This window comes from Pan troglodytes, chromosome 19 (assembly GCF_028858775.2).
Source record: "Pan troglodytes isolate AG18354 chromosome 19, NHGRI_mPanTro3-v2.0_pri, whole genome shotgun sequence".
In the NCBI taxonomy this organism is placed as follows: Eukaryota; Metazoa; Chordata; class Mammalia; order Primates; family Hominidae; genus Pan; species Pan troglodytes.
Genome location: NC_072417.2, coordinates 22,368,327 through 22,388,027, shown reverse-complemented (window position 1 = coordinate 22,388,027; position 19,701 = coordinate 22,368,327). Strand labels below are relative to the sequence as shown.

Below are 19,701 nucleotides of genomic sequence, written 5' to 3'. Positions count from 1 at the left end.
CACCTACCTACCTACCCATCCACCTAACCATCCACCTAGCCACCTGCTCAGCCACCTACCTACCTGCCCATCCATCTAGCCACCTGCTCATTCACCTACCTACCTATCCATCCACCTAACCATCCACCTAGCCACCTGTTCATCCACCTAACTACCTGCCCATCCACCCATCCACCTACCCATCCACCCATCCACCTAGCCACCACCTGCTCATTCACCTACCTACCTACCCATCCACCTAACCATCTGCTCATCCACCTACCTACCTACCCATCCACCTAACCATCTGCTCATCCACCTAACCATCCACCTAGCCACCTGCTCATTCACCTACCTACCTATCCATCCACCTAACCATCCACCTAGCCACCACCTGCTCATTCACCTACCTACCTACCCATCCACCTAACCATCCACCTAGCCGCCTGCTCATCCACCTAACCATCCACCTAGCCACCTGCTCATTCACCTACCTACCTATCCATCCACCTAACCATCCACCTAGCCACCTGCTCATCCACCTACCTACCTGCACAGCCCCCTAACCATCCACCTAGCCACCTGCTCATCCACCTACCTACCTGACCATCCACCATCCATCTATCTATCTAATCTATCAAATCTATTTTATCTATCTATCTATCATTTATCTGCTGGTGCCTTAAGCAGTTATGTTTGTAGCTGCAGGAAACCACCCTCAAACTCTTTCCTCCTGGGGACCAAGACAGCCACCGATAGAGCTCTGCCCAGGTCTGTGGACAGGCACCAAGCTTTTCTCTTGGTTAGCTCCCCAACGTCACAGTGCCTGAACCAGTGACCCTGGCTTCCCTTGTTTAGAGGAGCCAAACTCCTCTAAACAGATGAACAGCAGCAGCAAAGAGGAGTGAACACCCCTCTGTCCCTCAGCAGCTGGGCTGCTGGGCTCGAGACTTACCGGGCGCTTGGTGAGGTCCCAGTTGTGGATGATCCTGGCCGGAATCACTGAGGCATCGTCTTGGTGGCAGATGTCACAGTAATAGAGGCCAGAGAAGGCACAGAGCTTGGGTCGTACAAAGGAGAAGCCGATCTGCCGGGAGCAGCCTGGGGAGATGGGTGGAGAGTGAGTGGTGTGGCCAGAGTCAGCTCCTAGTAACTTGGGAGCTGCTGTGGTGGAAAGGATCTGCTGGTTGATTTTTTTTTAAGGTAGGCACAAACACAAGAATAACCACCACTCGTATTTCCACCACTCAGAACTCCCCTACTAATTAATCTTTACAACAACACACTGTAAGAACTATCATTATTTTACAGCTGAAGAAACGGATGCTCAGAGAGGTTAGGAAATCTGTCTGGTCACATAGTGATGAAGTGGCATGGCTGGCATTCAGATCTGGGTTTGGCTGGTTCCAGAGCCTGAGTTCTGCTCCACCACCCCTTGCTGCCTGTGTCCGGTGTCCCCACTGCTGGCTTGGCAATGCCAGCCTCCTCTAGGTCCACACCTCCACTCGGGCCCCAGAATGGAAGCAGCAGAGTAGGGGCTGTGGCAAGCAGCGAAGTAGCTGGGGGACAGGGGCCAGGGTCGGGGCTGGCAACAGGGAGCGGATGGGCAGCCAGCAGGGGGCAGGGGAGTGTGCACAGTGTCTGATGCCTCGGGACTGTGGGGCAGGGCTGGCTTCAGCCCCCTTGGTTGGAGGTGTCTCCACAGCCGGAGCCAGTGGGAATGGGAGTGGGATGTGCCCTGGGCAAAAAGCAGAGGCCCTGACTCAAACCCTGAACATGTGCCCTAACTCCTCCAAGGGCAGGCAGAAGGGTCCCCGGGCCTTGGGACCAGAGGGCGGGCTCTGCTCCTCACCAGCTGCCTCACCCTGACCTTCACCTGATTTCTTCAAGGTTCCATTTCAGTGACTGTAAAATTCAGCTACTACCAGCTATTTTGTGGGGTTATTACAAAGCTTAAATGAGACAAGGTTCTGCAAGTACCCTGCAAATTATGAAATACAACCCAGATGCCAGTGGTTGGTGTCTGCCACTGAGCCATGCCTGCTGGGTAGAAAGGAAACCCAAACTCCCCGGTGGCACAGTCCCACCCGCTGGTGGGTGGCAGCCATGGTGAGAGTTGCCCCCGCAGCATTCACACCCACAGGCGAGGAACCCTTTCTTGCAAGCCCTGGAGTCCTGGCCCCCTCAGAGCCTGGCCTTCACAGGCTGAAGAGCAAAGTGTGAGTGCTGGGGCAGGCGGGGGAGAGGTCAAGCGAGGCTTGCAGGTGTTTTCTGCAGGAAGCTCTGTTCTGCCTAGCTTCTCCCATCCTCGCGGGGCCAACCGCAGACCGCTTCCTTTCAGACGCTTGAAACAGGCTTCCCTCCAGTCTGTGCCAACAGGACAGCTCCCAAACCAAGGCTCAGCTTCTTGCTCTGGCCTTCTGCAGCAGGACAACCCCCTCACAGGTCACCTAAGGGTCCCATGGTGATGGGATGCCATCTGCCCCTGGATGGTGGGGGGAGTGGGAGGAGCTAACAATGGAACATGGGCAGGGGGATGTCACTCAACCTTGAATAAGACCCTAGAGGGATGCCCTCTAGGGTCCTGCCTATGAGCAAAGGCTCTGGGGCCTGACCGTCAGGGTCCCATTTCTGCCTCTGGCCAGGCATGGTTGCTGATATCTGTAATCCCAGCACTTTGGGAGGCTGAAGCAGGAGGATCACTTGAGCCTAGGAGTTCAAGACTAGCTTGAGCAACAGGGGGAGACCCCATCTCTACTAAAACAAACAAACAAACAAAAAAGGAAAATTCTGCCTCTGCCACTTACTAGCTGTGTGAGCTCAGTAGCAGACACCAACCAGGTACTCACCAGCTCTGTGCTTCAGTTTCCTCCCCTATCAACAGAGATGATAATAGTAGTGCCTATCTCTACAGGGTTGTTATGAGACTTAAATGAGATAATCCAAATAAAGCAGCTGGCCCAGTGCCCAGCACAGAAGTATTAGATTTGATGATGAGGAAGACATAGCAGATGTACTGACTTGGAATAACATCCACAGTGTAGGAAAAAACCAAGTTGTGGAACAATATATCCAGCATTCAACACAGCAGCCAAGAGCCCCGTGTGTCCCCTTTAAATGTAAATGAATTTAAATGGAAAATTCAGTTGCTTAACCACACTAGCCATACTTTAAGCACCTGGTAGCACTACATGGCTCGCAGCTGTGGCACTGGACACACAGATCTAGGACATTTTCATCATCACAGAAAGTTCTATTGGACAGCACTGAATAGCACGAGCCCATTTTTGTAATTAAAAAAAAGGTTGTACACTTATAAAAGCAGCAGAAATATTTGGAAGGAAACCATGCCCCTGCTCTGAAAGAACAGGACAGTAGAGCAAGAAGAAAATGAAGCAGGCTGGGACTCCCTGAGCAGCGCAGTGAGTAGCCAGCCTGCCGCCCATCAGTGGGAGGTGGCAGGAGAGGGACGGGTGAGCAGGGCCCACTGCCTATGAGCAGGGCACTGGCCCCAGCCGGGGCTGGGGAGGAGCAGAAGCTGTAGGGCAAGCCTGATCTGTGGCCTCATCCCTAGGGGAAGGATGGGGGCATTTGCCGGGAGGCAGAAGGGTGGGGAGCCTAAATCAGGAACCAGCAGGAGGCGGAGTGAGGCTGGCAGGCTGCGGGTGGCAGCAGAGCAAGTCGGCACCTGCGCAGAAGCAGCCTTGGGAGTCAAGGCCTTTCTCCATGGGGATAGCCACCAGGTACTGCAGCAGGAAGCCATTCTCCCGGGTGGCAAATTTCAGCACCTCCTGACAGTTTTCATCCAGGCTCCCGCCCAGGGTCACCGCCTCCTCGGCTGTCTCCAAGTAGGATGCCAGGACTTTGCGGACCAGATCCCTCCACAGGGCGGCTTCCTCGGCATTTCCGGCCTGCAGCTTCAGGACAGCCTTGGCCGTGATGATTTTGAAGAAGGATGGGCCCCCAAGGCTGGTGTCTGGCAGGATGTCCCGGATGGTCTCCACGCCGTGGCTGTCACTCAGCATCTTCTCATTGTTCCTGATGCGGAAACATTTCAGAGCCTCCAAGGACAGAGAAAATATATAGGGCATCCAGGTCCTGTCCATGTACAAGTACAGCAGGGACTCCTTGATGGCATCTGGCTCTGGAACCTGGGCGGACGACCAGTCAAACTGTGTGCCCTGGAGGGCCGCGGGCTCCGAGACCAGGTCTGAGGGAGAGAGGCAGCCCTGGGGCGCCTCTGGGGGTTCCTCAGGCTGGTCTGGGTACTGCACGTTCACCCACTCATCCTCCTGCTGAGGCCGGACCTTCTGCAGGGCCTCCCGCACCCGGTCCAGCCAGTCCTCAGCTTCGTCCTGGGAGGAGGCGCGCAGGGCCAGCTTCTTGCCAGAGAAGACCAGCTCAAAGCGCCCGTCACTATGGGCTGGCCCCACAGACTCACAGCGAAGCAGGGAGCAGTTCTCCACACAGGTGTGCTCCTCGTTGCTCAGGTAGAGGCGGAACTCCAGCGGGGAGAGCTCGCAGAAGAGCTCCTTCCAGATGCCCATTGCCCCCCGCCGCTCCACGGTGCCCAGCTTCATGAGACCCCGGAATGGGTTGGACAGTCCTGGAGGCAGAGGCAAAAAGGGGCACATTAGTTGGCGGGCCTGTCTCTGTCCTGCCCAAGGCAGCCTCTGCTGCCTGATGCCCTGCAGTGCGTGTGGCCAGTGACTGTCCCCATAACACAGGCCAGCCACGGGGCACTATCACATGGGACCCTGAAAGCTGGATGGGAACATCCCCATTCTCACCGTCCACTGCTGCTCTTGCGTCCTGTATTTCACTGAGAAAATAAGAGCGCCCAAAAGATCCCCTCCACACGCCCTGTTCCCTACACCCACGCCTTCCCTCCTGTTGCCAGGGATGAACCAAGTGTGCTTCTTTCTGCATGAGGCCAAACCCTCCATTTGTGCAGGAGGTCTCTCCCTTGGCCAACTACTCAAGGACAAGGAGCAGTCCTCTCCTCTGTCACTGCTTTCTTCCTTCTCTATGGGGTGACTCCCATCGGCACACATGCACGCTGTCATTTCTCCCATCTTTAGAAACACCTCTCGTCTCCATGCACTTCCCTAATGACCACCATGTTTCTCAGGCCCCTTTACAGAAAACCTGTTTGAAGAGGCATCAAAACTGTTCATCTTGGCCGGAAGCGGTGGCTCACGCCTGTAATCCCAGCACTTCGGGAGGCTGAGGTGGGTGGATCACTTGAGGTCAGGAGTTTGAGACCAGCTTGGTGAACACGGTGAAACCCCGTCTCTACTAAAAATACAAAAATTAGCCAGGTGTGGTGAGCACCTGTAATCCCAGCTACTAGGGAGGCTGAGGCAGGAGAATGGCTTGAACCGGGGAGGCAGGGGATTGCAGTGAGCTGAGGTCACTCCACTGCACTTCAGCCTGGGTGACAGAGGAGTGAGACTCCGTCTCAAACAAAACAAAAAACCTCTTGGTCTCTAGTTTCCCTGCTCCCATTCCTTCTCGAACCTGCTCCAAGTAGGCTTCTCTCCCCTCATTCTACTGACACTGCTTCTGAGATGGTTAATGCCCTCCTCGTTGCCAACCCCCAAGGCCACTCCTCAGCCCTCGCCCCCACCCTTCTATCTCTCTGGCTCGGTCCTCCCTGTGGCCTCTCACGTTAGAGTGCCCAGATGTCAGTCCTGGGTCCTTGTCTCCTCTCTGTAGATGCCACTTTCTCACCACTCTACCTGCTCTCAGGCTTTAGCTCCCAATTTTTATCGCCAGCCTGGACCTTGTTCTTGAAATCCACATTCATATATCCACCTGTGCCATACATGTCCACTAGGATCTCAGCTGACATGTCCAGGATGAATTCCTGCTGCCAGCCTGCTTCCTCCTGAATGGTCCTCATCTCACCAAATAGCAAAATTCATCCTTCCAGATGCCTGGGCTAAAAATTTTGGTGTTACCCCAGGTTTTCTTTCTTTCGCAGCCTACATCAGCAAATCCCATTGGCTCTGCCTTCCACACATCCGGAATCCCCGCCTCTCCCCAGCTGCACCCCACCCACTGTCATCTCTGGCCTGGCTTGTGATGACAACCTCCTAACTGGTCTTTCTCCCCTGTAGTCCCTCAGCGTAGGAGCCATGATGACCCATTTAAAGGGAAGTCAGAGCATGTCCCTCTGCCCCAAAACTCCACAGTGGCTGCCATCTCCCTTAGCTGAAGCCAAAGTGCTTCCAGTGGCCCACAGGCCTCGTCAGATTGACCTCATCGCTCACTGCCACGCCCCCATCTCCTCTCTCCTGCCACTCTGGTCTCCACTGTCCCTGGATGTGTCAAGCGCAGCCCCAGCGCAGGGTCTTTGCATTTGTTCTCCTTGCTTGAAACATGTACATTGCCTCATGACTCCTTCCCTCTCTCCCCTCGCATCTCCTCAAACATCCCCTTATTGGTGAGGGCTTTTCTGGCCATCCTATATGCAGTGGTCCACTCTCTACCTCTGTAGACAGGTAGAGATTTACTGTCCTCCATAGCACTTATGACCACCTGACCACACACTATGCCTACTTGTTAATTTTATTTCCCGTCTCCTCTACTAGAATCTAAATCCCATGAAGACAGGGACACTGCTTTGCTGCCTGCTATGTCCCCAGCACTTAGAACAGTGCCTGGCACATCACAGAGCCTCAATAATATTTGCTGAATGAATGAGCAGGTGAGTGCCTATGTATCACATGTTGCCCAAAGCTCCCTACTGCCTGGGGTGTGACAACAACCAGGGTGTCCAAAGGACACACAATTCTCTCTCCGCCAGCCTGGAATAGCCTTGGAGATTTCACACTATTCTATAGGGGTTCCCTGCCCCTCAAGAAACCTGATGGCCTAGACCTCAAGCACAGCTTCGCTGGCAGGTTAGAGACCACAGCCATCACACGGGCCGACAGACAAACCTAACAGAAGCCAGCCCGGAGACCGGGCTCTACCCACACAACCCATGCCAGGGCTACCCACAGCAAGGCCCCCTGAGCTGGGCAGGATTCTCTGCTGGGTCACTGCAAACAGAAAATGAGGAGAGAAAGAGACCAATTCTAGAGCGTACTTTTTTTGTTTGTTTTGAAGAGGAAACCCATCATGAGGGTTACTGAAAAATTTGGTTATGGTTATTTAAGGCTTTCTGGAATTTCAGTGTGTGGAGATCAAGCTGACCTTGCTGTAAAAAGCACTGGGGAGGTCGGGCATGGTGGCTCACACCTGTAATCCCAGCACTTTAGGAGGCCAAGGTGGGTGGATCACATGAGGCCAAGAGTTCAGACCAGCGTGGCCAACATGGCAAAATCCTATGTCCACTGGAAATACAAGAATCACCTGGGTGTGGCAGTGCATGTCTGTAATCCCAGCTCCTGGGGAGACTGAGGCACTTGAGCTGGGAGGCAAAGGCTGCAGTGAGCTGAGATTATACCACTGTACTCCAGCCTGGGTGACAGAGCAAGACTCTGCCTCAGAAAAAAAAAAAAAAGAAGCACTGGAGGACATTAAACAAATAGCAGATCCTCCAGCCTGGCCAACATAGCAAAACACTATCTTTATTAAAAATGCAAAAATTGGCCGGGCGCAGTGGCTCATGCCTGTAATCCCAGCACTTTAGGAGGCCGAGGCGGGTGGATCACCGGAGGTCGGGAGTTGGAGACCAGCCTAACCAATTTCGAGAAACCCCGTCTCTACTAAAAATACAAAATGAGCCAGGCATGGTGGCTCATGCCTGTAATCCCAACTACTCGGGTGGCTAAAGCAGAAGAATTGCTTGAACACGGGAGGCGGATGTTGTGGTGAGCTGAGATCACATGATTTCACTCCAGCCTGGGCAACAAAAGGGAAACTCCACCTCAAAAAAAAAACAAAAAACAACAACAAAAAAAATTAGCCAGGTGTGGTGGCAGGTACCTGTAATCCCAGCTATTTGGGAGGCTGAGACAGGAGAATTGCTTGAACCCAGGAGGCTGAGGTTGCAGTGAGCAGAGATCATGCCACTGCACTCCAGCCTGGGCAACAAAGGGAGACTCCATCTCAAAACAAACAAACAAACAAACAAAACAAATAGCAGATTTGATCAAGCCACCCAGAGCTGTTACATAAACCAACTACTGAGGGTAAACACGTTTGGAAGGACCATTTAAAACACCTGGGGCTTCATGGGGCCGGATGTGCTCTGAGCTACAGGTGGAATCAAGAGTTTTCTATAATCATAAATCGCATAGTTTTCAGGGAAAATATTTTCCTATTTGACTGGTGAAACAGTATTTTTGTCCTCTGTAGGGAGTTTTGAGACAATATACTACTTTTCCTGAAATGCTTCCCTGAATGAACATGATTATGATGGCATTCTGGAATGAGGTTTTATAACACTTGTGGGAACACACTACCCCTTTAGCAATGGAAAACAGAACTTCACAGCTGCCTTCTGAAAGGCCTGGTCCCTGCAGATGGGACCCACCCGGGACCCTCCTGGTCACCTACCCATCTGCCTCCGGTGTACCACCCGGAAGCTCTTATGCCCCTGGGATGGGGCTGCCTGGGCTTGCCTTCTTCCTGGGGAAGGTACACACGCTTGGTCTAACACCCCCAGGGAGCAGTTTTTTCTTGGTTCTTGAGAAAAATGCCTGTGGAGACCAGGCCTTGACTCTGGAGTCCCCCTGTAAGAAGCTATTGGGTGGTCTGAAGCACTCTCCAGGGGTTGCTCCCGGGAAGGCCGGTAGAAGTCATCCTCTGAGATCCAGCTCTTGTTTTTCTGTTGGGAAAGAAGACAACAGTTGTTTGTTTTAAAGTTTTTTTGTTTTGAGATGGAGTCTCGCTCTGTTGCCCAGGCTGGAGTGCAATCGCGCAACCTCGGCTCACTGCAACCTCTGACTCCTGGGTTCAAGCGATTCTCCTGCCTCGGTCTCCTGAGTAGCTGGGATTACAGGCGCCCACCACCATGCCCAGCTAATTTTTGTATTTTTAGTAGAGGCGGGGTTTCACCATGTTGGCCAGGCTGGTCTAGAACTCCTGACTTCAGGTGAGCCACCCACCTCGGCCTCCCAAAGTGTTGGGATTACAGGTGTGAGTCACTGTGCCCAGCCTGAAGTTTTTTTTTTTTTTAAGTCTTTATCTAGATATGGCTCTTATATCATAAAATTAACCCACTTAAAGTATGTAATTCGGCCAGCCATGGTGGCTCACACCTGTAATCCCAGCACTTTGGGAGGCTGAGGTGAGAGGATCACCTGAGCCCAGGAGTTTGAGACCAACCTGGGCAACACAGTGAGAACCCATCTCTACAAAAAATAACTAGCTGGGTGTGATGGCACACACCTGTAGTCTCAGCTACTGAGGAGGCTGAAGCGGGAGAATCGCTTGAGCCAGGGAGGTCAAGGCTGCAGTGAGCCATGATCACGCCACTGCCCTCCAGCCTGGTTGCAGCCTAGGCAACAGAATGAGACCCCATCTCTAAAAAAATAAATAAATAAAGTGTCCAATTCAAACATTTTGGCTTAGTCAGAGTTGGGCAATCGTCACCACCATCTAAGTTTAGCAAATTTTCCTCACCCAAAAAGGAAACCCCGTACCCATTAGCCGTCATCCCCATTTCCCCTGGCCACTCTCAGCTCTAGGCACCTACTTACCTACTTTCAGTCCCTACACACCTGCCTGTTCTGGACATCTCATATAGATGGAACCATACGACACGTGACCTTTTGTGCCTGCTGCTTTCTCTTAGTGGAAGGTTTTCCAGGTGCATCCATGTTATATAAGCATGTTTAAGTGTTCATTCCTTTTTATTGCCAAATAATATTCCATTGTCTCGATCCACCACATTTGGCTTATCCACTCCTCGGCTGATGGACATTTGGGTTGTTTCTACTTTTTGTCAATTATGAATAGTGCTGCTATGATCACTTATACACAAGTTTTTGTGTAGACATGTTTCATTGTCTTGGGTATATACTTAGGAGTAGACTTGCTGGGTCATGTGTAACTCTATGTTTCCCTTCTTGAGGAACTACCAAGCTGTTTTCCAAAGTGGCCGCACCATTTTATATTCCCACCAGCAATGTACGAGGGTTCCAATTTCTCTCCTTGGGAAATCTATCCAAATCCATTGGAATCTACTCAAATCCATTGTCTGTCTTAAAATGGGGCTGTCTTTTTGTTGCTGAGTTGTGTTGTGGGTTGAATTGTGACCCCCCCACAAAAGGACATGTTGAAACCCTACCCCCCAGTACCTCAGAATGTGACCTTTTTTGGAAAGAGTCTTTGCAGAAGTAATTAGTTAAGATGAGGTCATGTTGGAGTAGAATGGGCTGTTCATCCAGTATGACTGATGTCCTTATAAGAGGAGGAGAAAAGATACACAAAGAGAGGAGAACACCAAGTGAAGACAGAGATACAGAGGAAGAACTTGTATGACAGCAGAACATGTGTGACAGCAGAGGGGAGACCGGAGTGACATGTCTACAAGCCAAGGAATGCAAACGAGCACCTGCAACGCCAACACCCAGGAGAAAGGCGGGAACAGATTCTTCCTTAGATTCTCCAGAAGGAGCCTCCAGAACGATCAGAGAATAAATACCAGTTTTGTTTTGTTTTTGAGACAGAACCTCACTCTGTCACCCAGGCTGGAGTGCAATGGTGCAATCTCAGCTCACTGCAACCCCTGCCTCCCAGGTTCAAGCAATTCTGCTGCCTCGGCCTCCCGAGTAGCTGGGGTTACAGATGCTTGCCACCATGCCCGGCTAATTTTTGTATTTCTAGTAGAGACAAAACCTTGTCGGCCAGGCTGTTCTTGAACTCCTGACCTCAGGTGACCCACTTGCCTCAGCCTTCCAAAGTGCTGGGATTACAGGCGTGAGCCACTGTGCCTGGCCTATTTTGTTTTGTTTTGAGGCAGGGTCTCGCTCTTTGCCCAGACTGGAGTACAGTGGCGCAATCAGGGCTCATTGCAGCCTTGACTGCCCAGGCTCAAGCAATCCTCCTGCTTTAGCCCCACTGAATAGCTGAGACTACAGGCATGCACCAGCATGCCCAGCAAATTTTTTATATTTTTAGTAGAGATGGGGTTTCACCATGTTGGCCAGGCTGGTCTTGAACTCCTGGACTCAAGTGATCCGCCCACCCTTGCCTCCCAAAGTGCTGAGGTCACAGGCATGAGCCACCTGCCCAGCAATGTCTGTTTTTGTTTTTTGTTTTGTTGTTGTTGTTATTGTTGTTGAGACAGAGTCTTGCTCTGTCGCCCAGGCTGGAGTGCAGTGGCACAATCCTGGCTCACTGCAAGCTCCGCTTCCCGGGTTCACGCCATTCTCCTGCCTCAGCCTCCTGAGTAGCTGGGACTACAGGTGCCTGCCACCATGCCCGGCTAATTTTGTTTTGTATTTTTAGTAGAGACGGTGTTTCACCATGTTAGCCAAGATGGTCTCGATCTCCTGACCTCATGATCCGCCCGCCTCGGCCTCCCAAAGTGCTGGGATTGCAGGCATGAGCGACCGTGCCCAGCCAATGTCTGTTGTTTTAAACCACCCTGTGTATGGTACTTTGTTATGGTGGCCCTAGGGACTAATTCAAGTTGTAAGGTGCTTTATATATTCTGAATACGAGACCCTTATCAGATTTACGATTTGCAAATAATTTCTCCCATTCTGTGAGGTGTCTTTTCATTTTCCGGATGGTGTGCCCTCTGGAGCACATAAGTTGTTAGTTTTGATAAAGTCTAGTTTATCTATTTTTGTTGTTGTTTTTGTGCTTCTGGTGTTGCATCTTAAAAAACCATTGCCTAAGTCAGTATCACAAAGATTTACTTCTGTGTTTTCTGCCAAGAGCTGTATAGTTTTAGCTCTTACATTTAGGTTTCTGGTCCATTTTGAGTTAGTTTTTGTGTAAGGTGTAAGGAAGGGGTGTTATTATTTTGCATGTGGGTATTCAGCTGTCCCAGCATGTAGGGTTTCTCAGTCCTGCTTTTGGGTTTGAGATGAGGGAGTCCTGGCGAGCAGGCCTCAGGGTCCTCATTGGCCGCCTCTGTCTCTGCCGCCCACTTCTGTGCAGGCCCCTGCAACCCCAGGCAGCCAGGCCCTGCCCCTTCCCTTCGTTGTTCTCTTTTGAATCTGAAGCTCCTCACTGGCTGGGGAAGATGGGGTTGCGGGGAGCATCTGGGGTGAGTGGGCTTGTGGGAGTGGATTCTGGTTCCTTTTCTCCAGTATTTCAAGTCCTCCCTGGCATTCTGTGCCTCAACATGGAAGGGCAGAGGCAAGGAAGCTGGCTGGGCCACTCTAAGTGGCTGTGTACACAGAGGAAATGAGTCACACAAGCAGTGGGACCAGCCCCACTGTTTTGTTAAGTGCCACTAACCTCACCCTGACATCACTATTTCCAGTCCCTGAATCAAGACTGCACTCCCTGCTTTGTAAACAGGGAAGGGTTGGTTTGGACAGTTGGATCCATTCAGATGCTACACGACTCCTCAAGCCAAGGGTGGCAAGTTCTGACTCAGGCAACTTGAGGGGTAGCTCACAGAACTAGGTCCCCAGAGACTCCTCCACGGGGCCTTCAGAATTGGCAGGTCCTTCCCCCCTGCCAGTGACAGATGATGTGTCAGTCAGGGCAGCCACTGGGGACCATCCACAACACTAGATTCTGAGCAAAGCCTGCCTAGGTCATCAAGAACTGGGGGACCTCCCTGAGGAAAATGGGTGGGAGAAACAGCTCCCTGGCAACCATGTGGCTGTCCTGGCAGCCTCACATATACCTGGGAAGTTGTGTGATCTCCAGCACCTGGTGGGAGAGGGCACTGTCCCTGAAGACTCAGCTCAGGAGACATCCATTGCCTCTGCCTGGAAGCTTCTCTCACCCTTCCCCAGCCTCCACCCCTTCCCACCCCCTAGCTGGGTTAGGGCCCCTACTGGGATCCCACAATATTCTGTGCTTACCCTCATTCTAGCATCTATAAGGCTGTTTGGAATGGTTTTCTTGATATCTCCAGCAAGTGCCTGCCCGAGTCATACAAGATGAGGGAATAAATCATGACCATCCCAATGTCTTTAACATAAAATAACAAAGGTGGGTCAAGTGGACTGGAAGGAAGGAGACAAATGTAAATTTTAAGATTATGGACATTCAGAATGGGCGTGATGGATCATGCCTGTAATCCCAGCACTTTGGGAGGCCGAGGCAGGAAAATTGCTTGAGGCCAGAAGTTTGAGACCAGCCTGGCCAACATGGAGAAACCCCATCTCTACTAAAAGTACAAAAATTAGCTGGGCATGGTGGTGCATGCCTGTAATCTCAGCTACTCGGGAGGCTGAGGCATAAGAATTGCTTGAGCCTTGGAGGCAGAGGTTGCAGTGAGCCGAGATGGATGGAGCTATTGCACTCCCACCTGGGCAACAGCGCAAGAGTCTGTCTCAAAAAAAAAAAAAAAAAAAGTTTATGGATATTCACTGGGGAGGACTTCTCTCTCCTTTGAGGAAAAAGACTACTAGGAAATGTTCAGACACAGTCCATTGAGCACAGCTGCCAGGAAATGAAACTAGGGAACATCTTTTACTCTCTTAAGCAACAGGGAAAAAACAGTGGAAATGCAGGTTCCTCGGAGCTTCTGCACATGGGCCTGGACAGAGCTCTGAGGCTGTGTGCCCCTGGCCCCAGGCAGGTGGGGAGCAGAGAGAGGGTGTGAGAGAGAGTGCACGCATGAACACCACTGTTTCTCTCTTCTCTCCTTTTTTTCTTTTAGAGATGGAGTCTTACTCTGTTGCCCAGGCTGGATCACAGTGGTGTGATCTCGGCTCACTGCAACATTTGCCTCCCAGTTTCAAGTGATTCTCCTACCTCAGCCTCCTGAGTAGCTGGGATAACAGGCTCACGCCATCATGCCCGGCTAATTTTTGTATTTTTAGTACAGACAGGGTTTCACCATATTGGTCAGGCTGGTCTCAAACTCCCGACTTCAGGTGATCCACCTGCCTCAGCCTCCCAAAGTGCTGGGATTACAGGCGTGAGCCACTGCACCCGGCCCCCTTCTCTCCTTTTTTCCCACCACCTTCCGACAACCTGCTCACTCAGGGTCCATGTCTGGCCAGCACCCTGCCCTTTAACAGTGGAGAGAAACCATCATCGATGAAGGATCTATACCAGAGCTGCAACTGCCACCAGCGACCCAAGACAGAGAAATGCCACCTTGCGTTACTAAAGGGCTCATGACACCATATACAACAGCTGAATCCCCAAGAGGAGTGTGGCTGAGGAGTGAGACGAAGGTCTCTGGGACACTTTCAGAAGGATGAGACTTTGTCCAGCCAGTCCTCATATGCCAGGCAAAGGAACTGCCTGTACTCATAACTGTGGAAGGGGAACCACATACCATGGGCAGGTGGTCCATGGGGGCAGTGATTAAGAGCAAGTCCTAGAACTCACACTGCCTTTTGGGAGTTAAACTGAAACCAACTCACAACCCCCAGATCCCAGACATGTGTCACCCTTGAGAGGCCCCTACTCCCTGCACCTCTCCTTCCCAGTGCTTAGCACAAGTGTAATTATGATGTGGATAATCATTTGTCTAATTTAATGTCTGTCCCCAAAGGGCCTTTGTCTGTCCTGTTGTATCACTCTACCCCTAGGACCTAACATGGTGCTTGGCTTATAGTAGGTGCTTTGGGTTCAATGAATTAAAAATAAATGTTTTTAAAAGAAAGACTGAATGGGTCTCTACACTATAAAACTTGACAGTGACCCCTACATCTCCCCCAAAATAACATCAAATAAAAAGCACGTGGCTAACTGATAGAAGTATAGAAAGATGAGGACCACAGGGGCAGACATGCAGGGCACAGCCTGGCACTGTCCACAGGCCAGGAGCCCAGCAGGCCCACATGAGCTGGCAGGCTATTCAGTGGCACCTGGTGACTACCTACTGAATAAGCAGTGAATGAATCCACAACTTCCCTGTGAGACAGACACAGGACGGGGGCAGGATCCGAGATTCTCACATCGGACTCAGCACCAAGCGCTTAGATGTCACATTCCCTAAGCAACCTTACAGCAATCAGAGTCCCCTGTAGCTGGCACAGAGGCAGAGCCTGCCATGATCACACCAACCTGACCACCCTGTCCACTCGATGGTACACTTCGATGACCCACTTTGGCCTCCCAAATTGCTAGGATTAGAGGCGTGAGCTATCACGCCTCGCCTGAACGTCCATAATCTTAAGTTTCACATTTGTCTCCTTCCTTCCAGTCCCCTTGACTTATCTTTGTTATTTTATATTAAAGACATTGGGATGGTCATGATTTATTCACACATCTTGTATGATTCTGGGCCAGGTACTTGCTGGAGATACCAAGAAAAAGAACCATTCCAAACAGCCTTATAGCTAGGATGGGGGAACAAAATAAACTTAGGAATTGGCATCTCAAGAGTCTCTTGGGAGTTCAAGAACTATTCATCGATGCCTACTTTCTCCCAGGTACAGTGCTTGGTGCTGATAATACAGAAGTGAACAGGCCTGGTGCTCTGTATCATAGAGCTAATATTCTAGTAAGGAAGACAGAAAAATAAACAAGGAGACAAAGAGATAATATACTGTAATTGCACATAGTGATGAGTGTTATAAGCGAAGTCAAGCAGATGAATGGGACAGAGAGTCACTGGGGATGGTGCTTTTGAGCTACGGGGGTCCGGTCAGGGAAGGCTGAGACAACAATGAAGTGAGTCGGGAAAGAAGGAACAGCAAATGTAAAACCCTGAGGCTGGGCCGGGCACGGTGGCTCATGCCTGTAATCCCAGCACTTTGGGAGGCCAAAGTGGGCAGATCACTTGAGGCCAGGAGTTTGAGACCAGCCTGGTCAACATGGTGAAACCCCATAATTTTGTAAAAATACAAAAATTAGCTGGGCATGGTGGTAGGCATCTGTAATCCCAGCTACTTGGGAGGCTGAGGCATGAGAATCAGTTGAACTTAGGAGGCGGAGGTTTCAGTGAGCTGAGATTGCACCACTGTACTTCAGCCTGGGTGACAGAGTGAGACTCTGCCTCAAAAAAAAAATTTTTTTTTAAAGAAGCCTGATGTTGGAAGGAGTTCACTTGGACTACAGAGCTGCAAGGAGGCCGGTGGGTCAGAGCTTAGTGAGCAAAGATGCTATTCTGTCCCACCAGCTTTGAGGCCCTGGCAAGATAAGATGCCTGAGCCTGCAAAGCAGAAGCTAGACCATGGGCAGGAGTGAACTCAACATGCTTAGTGCCACTCTGGAGTCCTGTGGGGCGCACAGCCTGCATCCCCAGCAGACGTCACTCTGCCTCCAGCTTGAGGAAGGGGCTGCAGAGCTTTCCTCTTCAGCCTTCAGCTTGAGTTGGCAGGTGCACAGTCACAACCTTCAGGGTCCTAGAGCATTCATTTTCAGGAAGTAAATCTTCAGGATGTACTGAAGCATCTTCAGGATAGCAAATTCGAAGACTCTGACCCACACTGACAGTTTTGTGATTTACATGGTCATATTCAAACAGAGTGAGGCCAATCAGATATCCATATGGAAAAATATGAGGTTTGACTTCTAACACCACACACAAAAATTAATCCCAGAAAGATCATAAACCTAATTGCGAAAGATAAATCACTAAAGCTTCTAGAAGATAATATAGGCAAATACCTTCAGATCCTTGGGGGAGATGAATATCTCTTAAATGGGACAAAAACCAAGCAAACCATAAACAAAAAGACTGATAAACTGCACATCATTAAAAGAACCTCTGTTCAATAAAAATACCATTAGGAGGTTTAAAAGTCAAGCCCTATAGACTAGAAAAAGATACTTGATAAATATACTATTTTTGTCCAATAAAAGACTTATATCTGTAATATATAAAGAGTTCCTACAAATCAACACATACACATACAACTCAATTTAAGACCGGAATGACAACTTGGACAGACATTCTATAAAAGAGGATTGACTGGCCAATAAGCAAATGAAAAGGTATCATCATTTAGTCATCAAGGATATGAAAATTAAAACCACTACACATCTACCAGAGTGGCTAAAATTAAAAAGATTGGTAACACCATTGGCCAGGATAAAGAGCAACTAGAATGCTCATTTATTGCCAATATGAGTATAAATTAGCACAAACACTTTAGAAAACTGTTTGGTGGTGGTATCTATTAAAGCTAAACATAAGCCACCCAAGGACCTAGCAATTCCATTCCCAGGTATATATACCCACAGAAATAAGCACCGAGGTTCTCCAAAAGCATGTATGAGAATGTTCACTACAGCTTTCTTCATAATAGTCAAAACCTGGAAACAACCCAAATGTCCATTAACAGGAGAATGGGTAATAGGTTGCGATATATTTTTACAATGGAATACTGCAGAACAATGGAAAAGAATTAACTACAGCCTCATGCTATATGTACAGCCACACACCACCATGCCCAGCTAATTTTTGTATTTTTTGTACAGATGGGGTCTCACTTTGTTACCCAGGTTGGTCTCCAACTCCTGGGCTCAAGCAGTCCTCCCTCTTGGTCTCCCAAAGCGCTGGGGTTACAGGTGTGAGCCACCATGCCCAGCCCCCAAATATTTTCATTTTAACTTGTAATCCATAAAAATGAGATTTTCTATTCTTTTATCATACTAAGTTATTGAAATCCAGCGCTTATTTCACATGGCACATCTCCATTTGGACTTGCCACATTTTAAGTGTTCAACAGCCACACGTGGCTTGTAGCTGCCATATTGGACAGCACGGCTCTAAAACCTGGGTCATGTTGCAAAGTGAGTATGCTCAAGGCCTAGTGTTTTCTAAAAATATTAATTTAATAGGCTGAGTGCACCGGCTCATGCCTGTAATCCCAGCACTTCAGGAGGCCCAGGCAAGAAGATCGAGACCAGCCTGGCCAACATGATGAAACCCCATCTCTACTAAAAATACAAAACTTAGCCAGACATGGAGGTGGGCACCTGTAATCCCAGCTACTCAGGAGGCTGAGGCAGGAGAATTGCTTGAACCCAGGAGGCGAAGGTGGCAGTGAGCAGAGATTGTGCCACTGCACTCCAGCCTGGGCAACAGAGCAAGACTCCATCTGAAAAAAATACCAAAAACCAAAAATCAAAAAATATTAATTTAATAATAACAAGTACTAAGGAGGAAATGAAGGTTCAGAGAGCTGAAGTGACTTGCCCAAGGCCTTATGCTGGTGAGTGGTAGTGGTTAAAGAGCTGAGACTGCGGTCAGACGAGAACAACCTTCACAAAGTGACGTGAAAATGACAGGAGATACACACGGGAAGTGATCAGCACAGTGCCGGGCTTATATCTACAGCTCACATGCCAAGAAACAGCCGGGCTTATATCTACAGCTCACATGCCAAGAAACATGAGCCCCATCATCATGATGCTATTAACACTATCACTATGCAGGGAGAGGAAGGCTAACAGGGAGAAGGCAGAGACCACTCAGGGTCACTAGCTGGGGAAACCCTGTGTCAGCTGACATTTCCCAAGACTGCCCCCTGAACGGCTTGCACCACTCACCGGACTGGTGGGTGAGGAAACTACCAGCTTCAGACCAGCTCCGTCATGAGCCTGGGCCTTCTGCAGGCCATTCCGTTGGCCCACTTCTCTGGCTGTCTCGCTGACAGTACTAGAAGGCTGCTGGCCTAAGGTGCTCTCTACAGGCTGCTGTAAGTCCAGGGGGCTGGGCGCCTGGGGACGCGGTGCCTGGGGACACGGCTCCTGCACGTGGACACCATCTTGAGTTCCAGAGGCTGCCTGGGCAGGAAGGGGCTCTGCAGGTGCCTCACAGTGCAGGTGTGTGCTGGTGTTGAGGCCATGGAGGGAGAGCGAGGCCTGTGGTGTGGGGATCTCCGTTTCTTGGCTCAGTCCGTTGGTTGGCACAGAGTTTACCTGGGCTTTGCTGAATTCCAACAATACCCTAGAAGTTTTAAACAAAGAAACCTGTGTGACAGGTTGTCTGCGATAATGCCCAAGGCAACTGGGGCAGAGGGAAGAATGTAAAACTGCTGTTTTATGATTTAAAACAACCCACACCCTCTAAATGATCCACTGCACTCCCCCTCACACAGTCCTCCTCTGACACTCCCACCACGTTTTTCCTGGCCAGGATTTAGGCAGACTGCGTGGACAGGTGATTTGCGGAGCCTGGGATCTCAGGCGAAAAAGCTCCCCAGCAGAGGAAGAGGACTTGGTATGAATGAGGACTTACTGGCATTCTGAGCAGGCTAGCTGTGGGCCTGGAGAGCTTGCTCAGCCAAACACATGGTTGTGTGGGCAATCGTTTCCCCAAACATGGTATGCAGCAGAGCCTCCTCCTCCACAGCACAGGGAGTAGAGATGCCAGGACTCTGTGCCCTGGGGCAGGGACTAGGAGAAGCGAGGGCTAGGCAGGTTTCCTAAGCGAGGTCATACTTTGTTCCTGTGCAGGCACTGGGACAGCAAGGGGAGGTGCAAGGGCTGGTCCCCTCAGAGCTGGACTGGATGTGGAGACAGAGAAGCTTCACATCCCCAGAAACTGCTGCTGGAGCTCAATGTATACCAGGTGTGTGAGGGTGGATATGAGTACACATGAGATGTGCCCCTGCTCACTCTCCATGGTGGGACTGCCACTCCCTGTCTCCTCCGTGCTGCTTCCTGGGGCCACAGGGAGCAAATGTTACTGCCTTGGTACACGTGCATGCACACCGCACT

At 50.4% G+C, this 19,701-nt stretch overlaps 1 protein-coding gene across 6 annotated transcripts in view; it reads right to left on the bottom strand.

The window, feature by feature from the left end:
• Positions 1 to 19,701, bottom strand: part of PLEKHM1 (pleckstrin homology and RUN domain containing M1) — a 54,670-nt gene that overhangs the window by 13,580 nt on the left and 21,389 nt on the right. For all 6 annotated transcript variants that reach the window (XR_010152821.1, XM_016931588.4, XM_016931589.4 and 3 more), the window contains 4 exons: positions 18,529 to 18,928; positions 8,491 to 8,761; positions 3,668 to 4,585; positions 935 to 1,080 (listed from right to left, as the gene is read on the bottom strand). Coding sequence is in view for 5 of the 6 variants with exons in the window: in XM_016931588.4 (XP_016787077.2) it covers positions 935 to 1,080; positions 3,668 to 4,585; positions 8,491 to 8,761; positions 18,529 to 18,928 (1,735 nt within the window). In the remaining variant the exon portion in view is untranslated. The remainder of the gene's footprint in view (positions 1 to 934; positions 1,081 to 3,667; positions 4,586 to 8,490; positions 8,762 to 18,528; positions 18,929 to 19,701) is intronic.